Source organism: Macrobrachium nipponense, chromosome 49, assembly GCF_015104395.2.
Source record: "Macrobrachium nipponense isolate FS-2020 chromosome 49, ASM1510439v2, whole genome shotgun sequence".
Classification (NCBI taxonomy): Eukaryota; Metazoa; Arthropoda; class Malacostraca; order Decapoda; family Palaemonidae; genus Macrobrachium; species Macrobrachium nipponense.
The window spans coordinates 5913587-5924497 of NC_087224.1; the positions used below are offsets into that span (position 1 = coordinate 5913587).

At 36.7% G+C, this 10911-nt stretch overlaps 1 protein-coding gene across 1 annotated transcript in view; it reads right to left on the bottom strand.

The window, feature by feature from the left end:
* Positions 1 to 774: 774 nt before the first annotated feature.
* Positions 775 to 10911, bottom strand: part of LOC135205191 (dual 3',5'-cyclic-AMP and -GMP phosphodiesterase 11-like) — a 16435-nt gene continuing 6298 nt past the window's right edge. The window contains 14 exon segments of the mRNA XM_064235555.1: positions 775 to 945; positions 1082 to 1156; positions 1318 to 1459; positions 2152 to 2340; positions 2626 to 2735; positions 3043 to 3210; positions 3706 to 3792; positions 4564 to 4663; positions 4849 to 5084; positions 5498 to 5659; positions 6204 to 6314; positions 7602 to 7739; positions 7877 to 7953; positions 7956 to 7983. Of these exon segments, the coding sequence (XP_064091625.1) occupies positions 775 to 945; positions 1082 to 1156; positions 1318 to 1459; positions 2152 to 2340; positions 2626 to 2735; positions 3043 to 3210; positions 3706 to 3792; positions 4564 to 4663; positions 4849 to 5084; positions 5498 to 5659; positions 6204 to 6314; positions 7602 to 7739; positions 7877 to 7953; positions 7956 to 7983 (1794 nt within the window).

The following is a 10911-nucleotide window of genomic DNA, read 5'->3' on the forward strand; positions in this document are numbered from 1 at the left end:
GTGACCACTGGCCGACATCCACATAGACATAATGGGACCCCCGGCCCCATTCAAGGGTTACAGGTATCTGTTCATGATCATCTACTGGAATACCAGGTCGCCAGAAGCAATACCAGCAGGGCAGCAGATACTCGTGTGAGAGCACTAATAGGCTGGATCAGCAGGCATGGAGTACTGCAATGCATAATGAGTGACAGAGGAGTCAACTTCACCTCCGCCTTATGGAGCTCCCTCATCGCCAGCCTCGGGATAAAACTCATTCACATAACATCCTACAGCATGGTGGACCGGCTGCCCTGCTCCCTCAAAACCACACTCACCGGTAGATATCAAGGACGGAGTTGGAGAAAGGAATTACTGTGGCCTTGCTGGGACTAAGAACAGCCCTGCATGCACCATTCGATCCATCACCAGCAGAGGCACTCTATGGACAAGCTTTGGCAATGCCAGTGGACATTTTTCAAAACCCAACAGAGCCCATCACACTTCCTCGCGTCCATAGAACATCGTGCCAGTGAAGACAACATACGATGTAGCAAAGACCTCAAAAGAGGTGTTCTTAAGAATAGATGCATACAAGACCCCATCTCTCCAGCCTACTCTGTACCACACTGCACACTGCAACGGAAATAGAAAATGTACCAGCTGGTATGAAGAGTAATATAATGTTTTTGAGAGAATCAAGTTCTCTCAAAAACATTATACTACCTCCCTCTTGAAGTAATATATTTACTAGTGTAAGGTTTTTGAGAGAACCAAGTTCTCTCAAAAAAATTAAAACGTACTACCTCCCTCTTGAAATAATAAATTTACAACCAATATTATGATAAATTTGTTAATGCATGAAAGCGTTTGTCTTACCTCATACACAGGTAAACATATGGAATCTATGAAACCAACTTGCATCATTGGAAGTTTATCCTTCTTTTCTCTATTCATCATGTCCTGTAACAAAATCATTTTATTGTAATATTCAGTTTTTATAACATTTATATTTTATTGACTACATATTGTGATATAAAGTAAAAGTGATTGAAAACATTTCAAACAAACTTCATGCTTTAAAACAAAATCTACTCACTATTGGAGTTATTTTTAATTCTTGCTTTTCTATATCACCCTGTTCAAAGAACTCTCCTGCTACAAGTTCCGCAACCTGCAAAATAAAGGAAATTATATTGGTAATAACAGAAAATAAAAAAAAATCTCTTGTAAATAAATGACCGTGCATTGTATAAATACACCAAGCAATATAGAGCAGTACTGAAATGTACTATGGTTAAAGACAAGCAATAAAACCATGTTCGCTGCACATACCTGCTTTTGAATTGGCCACGGTTTTGTGATAGCAGCAACATCACATATAGTCATCATCATACCTCGTAACTGTTCTCTCTGCTCTTCCTTTCCAAAGTCATTTTGCTGTGAATTTATCAAATTGAAGAAGCTACCTCGCTTTCTGTGTGGGGGAAATGTAAAACTTTCATAGTAGTGTCAATCTGGTTTGTATGGGAATAAAGTAAGGTTATCGAGCATACTATTATAACCAGCTTATCAAGTCCTATGATTATCAATTCCACAGGCAGAGAGCACTGAATGTACTATCAGTCCAATCCACCAACCCGACAAGTTCTTATTATTGAAAACCTCATTATCTAATTATTATATACACAACTGCAGGTAAAATTTCATCTAAAAGCACACACTAGCCAAAATAATGTAGGTAATGATCATCAAAAAATATATTAGACAATGCTGACCTACACTAGGTTGCATTATATATTACAATAATTACTGGTAATATAGTACTTCATGCTATATATAAAATAACCAACATTACGGTGACTGCAGAGTAGAGAGCTCAAAGACTGATATACTGTAATAGGAGATGTAGTGGGGAGAGAAGAGAAATCAGCCAGCAGGTAGCAGACATGATGGTACAGTGTCAAGATGAAAGTATAGAAATGCAAAAAAATCATGGCTAAAAAGTAAGAAGAATTGGACCAGGTGGGAATACAAACAAAAGTGCACAAGAGGGAAATGAGCATAAAAAAACTTGTAGTAAACGTCTTTCAAATCTAAATGGAAACTCCTATAGTATAAGCATATTAATGAAGACAAAATAAATGACAATATCAAGAACACACCTACCTGAAATAAACAGCCAAATCAGTGGCCAAGATGGCATCTTCTAAAACATTTATAACTCTGGAATATTCGTCAGGAGTACAGTTACTTAGGATCTGATTACCCGCTGAATTGAGGATCATCACGCACTGATCAAAATGGTGGTGCTCCATGGTTGAGGTGGTGTATAGCTGGGCCAGGGGAGAAGACGCTCTGCAATTTTACAATGAAAGTCTTATTAAATTGAAAAAAAACACTGTTAGTTTATATGTACAGTATGTACAGTAAACTCACACTGCCAAAACTGAATATGTACTACGGTACTTCAAAAACTAATAATGAACTTTGTAAAAATATGTACTTACAAGTACAAATCGTGAACCAAGAATCTTAAAAGCTCTGAAATGCATGCACTACACTGGGAAAAAATATTTTGTACTGTAATAATTAATAATAGGAATGTTAAATTACCCAACAAACTTTTTACTTTATGCTTACTTAATCTGGAAGGAATTATTTGTTCCTCGGTGGTCCAAATCATGACACAAACATGCCACTAATAGGGCTAAGCATTCCAGTTCTCCCAGAATTTTCCACCATTGTGTTGTCTGCAAGATAGGGAAGATGCTGTGTTACGAGAGGAGACTTCAGACATGTAAAACAACAAGTTTCCATACATTTAGCATCAAACTTCCTCTGGCAACTGCAAACCTACTCGTTTTTAAACAGTTTTTTATGTATGTTTTATGCATCTACCTAACTCTCACAGTCCTCTGGACTGAAAGCAAAACTAAAGGGAAATACAGAATACTGCTAAAGTAATCAGAAACCGAATATAAAACTCAAGTAATTCTCAATCATTTTCACATGATGTAAAAACTAAAAGTACTACATAGTATACTAGACTCTACTTACTGTGATTATGGCAAACATCATCTGGGCAACATTGAAAGCATGGCGCCAATTATGGTAGGTAACATTACGATAATTTTTCTTAACGCTAAGTAGCCATCTACACAAAACTTCATACTCGATGTGGAACCTCCCAATGAGGTCCAAGTCTAAGAACATTCTCAAGCAAGCCTGGGAAAACAAACAATACTTGTTAAATCAACTGTGAGGAATTTTACTGAGCTAAAAGGTGATATGATTACAATCGTACTTTATAATTTTTCTTTTATCAATGGTACAAATACTATACATACATGTTCAACATGTAAATTCTCATTTGTAACATTTCAAGTTTTAAAAATTAAGTTTGGTGTTAATCCAACTCCTACTTGGTCATAGGTCAAGCATAATTCACTGATCAGTTTCCAATAAGCCACACAAAAGCAATTTACCAATTAATTCACTCATAATCCTTATTCTCTCTCGTTTCATAACCCAACCAAACCCTTATTATTTACAGGTAGTATTTAGTGAAAAACTTTTTCTAATAGTCTAAGAAGAATTACTCCCATTAACAGAAGACTGACAGTACAATAAACAAGGACTAAAATGATGCATCATCTTCTGGTATTCCAAATGACTACTGATCTCTAAAGAAACTTCGTAAAACTAAAAACTCTTCCATACCTTCAAACTTCCATCATCATCTAGACTAAAGTCATCAAATTTGAAGTCATACAATTTGAGCGCTTGCGCAGAAGGAACCTTCGCTTTCTGTTGGAGATAAAAAAAGGAATTATTAGTATAGATATTGCCATCCAGGGCTCTAAGGAAAAGGATGCATACAAAATTTTTCAAAATTTCCTAAATACTTTGTAATTTATACAGCAATTCTCAAAGCACTGAATCTTGAATAAACTTCGAGAATTGGGTTCTCTTGATACATTTTCACTGAAGAAAATTTAAAATACACAACAAGCATTTTCATGTCAACAAATTGTATAATTACCTCCATGTATATTTGGAAATTAAGTCTTGCACATTTTTATTTTCAAAAGGTGTATTCACATTGTGATATTTGTGACTGGAAAATTTTCTGCTGTACTGTCACATTCATATGACAAAATGGTCTCAAGGAATAAAGACGGCTGCAGCCAAAATGTACCATTTCTATTTCCTATTATCTTGCTTTTACATCACTAACCTATTAGCATGAGAATGAATAAAAGGGAATAAACTTTTACGATGGGACGCAAATTTTCCAATTTCCCCTTATCATGTTTACACTTCAATGATGATAATGGAGTAAACAGGGATTAATTTGCACAAAAACTGCATATTCAGTATAAATCAGTAATATATATAATGCAAACAATAACTACATGCAACAGTGTCAGATTCAGTATAGTACTTCTAATTTACCAAAGTGAATTCTACTGAAAAAATGTGAATACCTAGGTAGGTGGATATTTTTTTCCTTTTGGACAGTCGATAACATAACAAAATGCAATGCAATATATAAACTGTCAACACAAATACACTCACCATGAGTCTAAATGCATCTTCTCTAGGTGCAGTGGCATGATAACTCAACACTTCGAGAGTCACTTTTTGTTTTGCCATCGCAATCACAGCCTTTTCATACCTGTGAAGATTGAGATGATAAGATTTCATCGCCACTATAGCTATTAAGAATATATGTACTGGATGAGAAAAGCTGTCAAAATGTGTTTCACTCAAAGACCAACACATATTCACTGATACAGTATATTCGATTTAGTACATATAAGCAGGTTGGGCTGGGCTCTGACACCTGCAACAAACACTTACATGTGTGTATTGTGGATGCCCATGCCACAGAAGATTGCAAACGCCTCCAAGAAGTTTTCGTCATTTTTAGTGAAGGGTAGGTTATCAAATTTATTGATGAGTTGCACAACACCAACTATTTTCCCTGCTGTGTTCTTGATAGGCATACACAAAATCGATTTGTGTCGGAAATTTGTGAATTCATCCACCGACGCATCAAACTTGGAATCTTCGTAGGCATCGATGATGCAAACAGTCTGGAATTGTGCAGACATATTAATGCCTATAAATACTTTACAAGACTCCTATGATAATAAAATTTATTCGACAATGACCTTGACAGTAATTAGAGTAATAAATGTAAAATTATTATACTGATCTGAATTCCCTTACACAAACAAAAATTAAATTTTTTCTCATACCAAACTCAATGTTGAGAAATCTCAGGCTCTAGATGGTAACTGAATGAAAATGTTGTAAGGTATCAGAACAATTTGGTATCTTGATGGGATATCATCTGGAGTTAATTGCCACAAGGTTGACAATATTTTAATGGTGCTTGGTACCACCCATTTTTGTATTCAGAGGGCATCTCTGGATCCTAATTTTTATCCAGACAGTTCCAAATAACTATGTGCTTTTACATACTAATGCAGTTGCAACAGCTTACCTCTCCAGTCATAGCTACATGCCCAGTGATCCCAATGTTGATGGGGAAGCGTGACTCAAAGGGACTAGTGCGACTCTCTGCATCTTCTCCTTCCAGGTCCTTCACCTCCAGGTCAAATACACGTGAAAATGTTCCCTGAGATGCCTCGTGTACGAGGAGGATCTGTAAGAAAAGATTTATGCATTCAATGAAAAAGTCCAGTGAATTCTTATGTGTAAACAATCAAAACCTATAGCTTCAGAACAATGTAAAGGAGTTGAAAGATTATAGCAATGAGGCATATAATGAACTTTAATTTGTGCATTTGAAAACTGCTTCTAATAACACCGGCTGGAATGGAATGGAATACTATGAGATTTAAGGCCTTGATGTACCAAGCACTGGGCGGACCTATGAGGCCATTCAGCGCTGACAGAAAAATCGAGAGTAAAGGGGGTATGAAAGGTGTAACAGGAGGAAAATCTCACAGGTGCACTATGACACAATTGTCAGGAGAGGGTGGAAAGTTAGGTGGAAGAAAGAGGATGTGAACACAGGTAGAGTTTAAGAAAAGAAAGGGGTTGCAGCTGAGGGCCGAAGGGACACTAAAGAACCTTTAGTAATGCCTATAGTGCACCACATGAGGTGCACTGATAGCACTAACCCCCACAGGGAAATAATACACAGGTGATCTAACATCCGCAAGCCTCTATCTCTCATGACTTACTTGGACTCTTTCACATTGGAGAAGTGACTGTGTATGGGTCATGATACGGTACACCATTTGTTCGATGGTACTCTGTTCTTCAAAGATGATCCGAGCAAGATCAAGTAGCACCTGCAGGAAAAAGTAAACATTAAACCAGGACAATTTTCAATAGGCAAAAACAGCACATATTTTAGTGAGAACATGAAACATGCTAATTGGGAGAATAAGGAAAATTTATATTCGAAGAATAAGAGACATTTCAAATAGAAAAATGGGAAATATATTAGACAAGAGGAGAAAAAGAGAGCATTAATGGGGAAAATATGAAACTTTTCATTTAGAACAGCAAATATTACAATATAGTAAGAGGGAAAATTCTAATGAAGCCAAGGGTTCTTAATTTGAAGTATTTCCTGACTGTTCTCTTTATGACAATAGCCTATCTATGTTCATGACTTGAGTTCCTATACATATAACTTATCAGTTCAAGGTGTCATACAATGTTGGTGAAGGAAGTCGTTTATAAACCTACATTGAAATAACACTTTGAGCGATGAAATGTGATGTATTCCTGACTGAGAAAAATCTAACTGAACAGTGCTTATGTATTCTTATATGGAAATATCCAAAGCACAAATAAATTTAATGCATTCTTGACTAACAGCAACATCCCATATGCATATCTTGAATGTATCCTTAAGTGAATTGAGTCTCTCAAACTTCCAATAAACACTAATTCCAAAAATGCTAATGCAGCCTGCATGGCAAAATCCAATAAAGTTACCTTAAAAACATTCATATCTAAATGCAATGTCTATGTACCTGGGAAAGTTAAAGCTGAATATGATGTAACCAGTAAATAAGTCGCAATACAGCACAAATGTATCTCAAGAAACCACTCAATTACCATAGTATTTATCACATTATGACCTTATGACTTATCTTAGTAATCTTATTAACAAAAGTGTCTTGTTTCTTTCTAGTTGGGTTGGTCTAGATTAAACTGGCCTGAAGATAACATGGGCCCATCATAGGGCAAGTGGTAATATGTAAAAGGGAGGAGGGGGCTTGGTATGAACCTCTGGACTCTACCTAAACAAGATGATGGGTCTATAAAAAGGAAAGTTTCTTCATCATGGAGAGTTAAGTAATGCAGGGAATGATTTTATACACTAATACAGTGAACAAAAAACTGGGTGTGTATTTATAGGTACATGGAGAAAAACAAGACCACTTCCATGGGTCACATACAGAAAAGATAATCAAGCTTTGAACATTATGATGACTGCAATAATAATAAATATTAAAAAAAGTCTGTTATACTCAATAGTCAAGATTGCAAATACACAGTTCTATTTGAAGATTAATCCTCCAACAATCAAACCTATACTCTTGAAATGGACAGCCAAACCTTACCTGATTTCTCTTGACTTCCAGTTGGGATCTTTCATAAAGTTGTGCGTTTCTCAAGCCGATGCCACAGAACTGGAGATAGGATTCGAACACCTTCTCATCGTTGACTGTGAAAGCTTGGCCCTGCTGTTTATTGATCACCTGAAAAAAGTATTTCAAATTTAATTTTTTTGGTAACTTGATTGGAAATACGTTTCTTGACACCTCAAGCAAATAATACAATAATAAGACATTGCGACGCCAGATAGGACGAGCAGGACCTTGACCCCGTCACTCACCTGAGCAACTCCAATGACTTCACCTGCCGTGTCCTTAATTGGCATACAAAGCATGGAGCGCGTCTTATAACCGTCTTGCCGTCTATGTTGGGGTTGAACCGATGGTCCTGAGGGAGAGCAGAAAATCGTGAATTACAATGAATTAGTTATACTGAAAGTGACAATAAATGTTTCTGTACAATTAAAGCATTTAGTGAAATACAAATTTTTTTTATTGAAAGTGGCAATAAATGTTATTGCAAAGTTGAGGCATTTAGTGAAATAAACATAAAAAAAGTGATAAATGCTTCTGTTAAAAGTGAAGCATTTAGTGAAATAAATATTTAATGAGTGTTTTTTTTTGAAAATGGCTTTTAAAGTATTCCGTGAAGGCATTTTGAATAAAATCTTGATATTAAACACTTTAAGTTGGAGCATTTTTGAAGGTGATAAAGTAACGTTTTAAGTAAATTTAAAATAATTTAAATTGAAATGGACTTTTGTTTTTAAATAATAACTTGTGGGGGCCCGGATTTATGAAAGGTTGATAACGTAACTTTTAAGAAATAAATTAATATATTTTTTCAAGATAAGGACCCGAAAATAAAATAACGCCAGATTTATTAAATTTGTGAAAAATAACATTAACTACCTGATATAAATATAAACTATTTGATGAGAGTAATAGGGGCTTTTGTAAAATTGAAGTGGTGGTCCTGAGAGATTAGTGAAATAAATACCAATGATTTATTGAAAGTGATAAGTGCTTTTGCAAACTAAAGCACTTATACTATTATGTCTCAACTTTTTCGACACTGATGTGATAAAAATCTAAGAGAGAATAAGTTCTGAAAGAACATGTGCATGAAATATCATAATAAGCTTAAAAATATAATCAACAAAAACTGTTTTTAAGCAAGTTAAATTTTTCAAAATAAAAGAAAAATTTAACGAATTAAGGAAAAAAATAAAAAACAAGTGGAAGGAGTGACATAAGTTGTAAAAGGTAATAGTAAGACTTAGTCCCTATTAGTGAAAACAAAATATAAAATCTATTTCGATGCTGGAAATAAAACAATTTTATTCTATTCAGCCATTGAACTATATAAATGTGGCTTTGATAACTATTTCCAGCCACCACCTGTCTAAGGGGAAACAGCTCCCCGCCCAGACGATTTTAAACCGGCATCGAATATCCTTCGAGATCCTATATAGGACCTTTCGTAACATTACCGGGATCATTCTAAGGACGTCGTGACGTCATCGACCACTGACATCATCGGAATCTGAGGTCACCGGACAAACTGCGTCATATACCGCAGGAGAAGAATGCAAAATGAATGGAAGTCTGGTCCCTGGACGAGGGGGGGGGGCAGGGGGGGGGGGGGATGGGGGGGGGTTGGGGCTGGGGGGGGGGGGGCTCATTGCTCTGGGGGGAGGGACAAAGGGGGGGGGTAGCTATAGGGGAAGGGGGAGGGTGCTGTTTACGGGGTTTACAGTAGGAGGAGGGGTATGAGCTGGGAGAGAAATTTCAGAAGAGGAATACTGTTATCTACATAGTTTTGCAATAAATTCCTCTGAACAACACACACACACACACACACACACACAGAGAGAGAGAGAGAGAGAGAGAGAGAGAGAGAGAGAGAGAGAGAGAGAGAGAGAGAAGAGAGAGGAGAGCAAACGCTGTCTATATTGCCTCACCTCTGAAGAGCCGAGACGAGCCATGAAACCAAATGCAAATAACGTAGAGAAAATGGCACCAAATAAATTTGATAAGAGAGATTACAGTCATTCGCAAGACGTTCTTCTCAGTTAGGGGCTTTGTAACTTTAAAAGGTGAAAATCTCTCTAGAAGGAGACGTGACAGACAAGGTTGCAATTTGGAAGAATGTTTTTTCTTTCAATTTATTTAATTCATCCGTTTTTCTCTCAAGTTATGCAAGAGGAAAAACTATACTTTTCTCGCCCTTAAAATCAGGATTTATACGAAACTGTGGTAGTGTCCAGTGATATAAATCTAATAATAAGGAATTCATAGATAATGTCAGATGATATTCCAATGGCTGACCGTGTGTTGGGCTGGAAAAAGGTTAAAAAAAATGGATTTTGAGAATCTATTAAAAATTACTGGTACAGCGAGGAACACAATTCCTCTTCCTCACGTCACATTTGAAAGTACTAGGAATATAACTTCTCTACCGGTTTAGGTGGGAAACGTTTTGGATTGAATGTCTCTCGGGAAATAGGAAAAATCAATCTCGACTTCGCAGGGAGTTCGCGACAGGACACTAAAAGTAGGCAGTTTATTTACTTTCAGAATTTTCACAGGAAATATCTAAGAGCTACTTCCCTAAAACCAAAGAGCTTACAGGTCACAATGACATAAATGATATAGTACACAGTACTGCTTACTAGAGACAATATATTATAACCACAGGACCTTTCGCAAATGACACTTACTTCTTGTACGAAAGCTGAAACAGATACTAATGAGTATAAGGTGTGAAACTATTCTCAGGCGTTTATAGATAACTGCTTGTACGTCTCGATTGGGCGTCATCGGTAAAAATAAAATTGCAGATTTCTGCCGTCGATGACCATGACAGCTGTGACGCAACCTGGCTTACGATATGTGTGAGTCAGCCCTCTCTCTCTCTCTCTCTCTCTCTCTCTCTCTCTCTCTCTCTCTCTCTCATCCCTTTATCATGTATAAGTCTTAAGGATTACATTACAGTTGTCTTGTCTTGTTGCACACTGTATAGTGTTTTTTTTAAGAACCAGTTGCTTGTAGCTGCCAACACTGGCATGACCGAGCAGTCTAAACGCAGGGGGCGTTCTTTAATGCGTCTTCTGGCTCCAAAGTATTAAAAGAGGGTTGTTACATAAGCGGGCGATTGGCCACTTCAAACTTTGTCCGTCTGTCAGTCACCTCCAGAGAGTGAAGACAAATTCATATATACACAACCACGCGATAAAAATCTCCAACCATGTCCATATTTTCCTACATTATGACAAAGTCGAGATCAGTGAAAATCCCATCACTCAAGCAATAA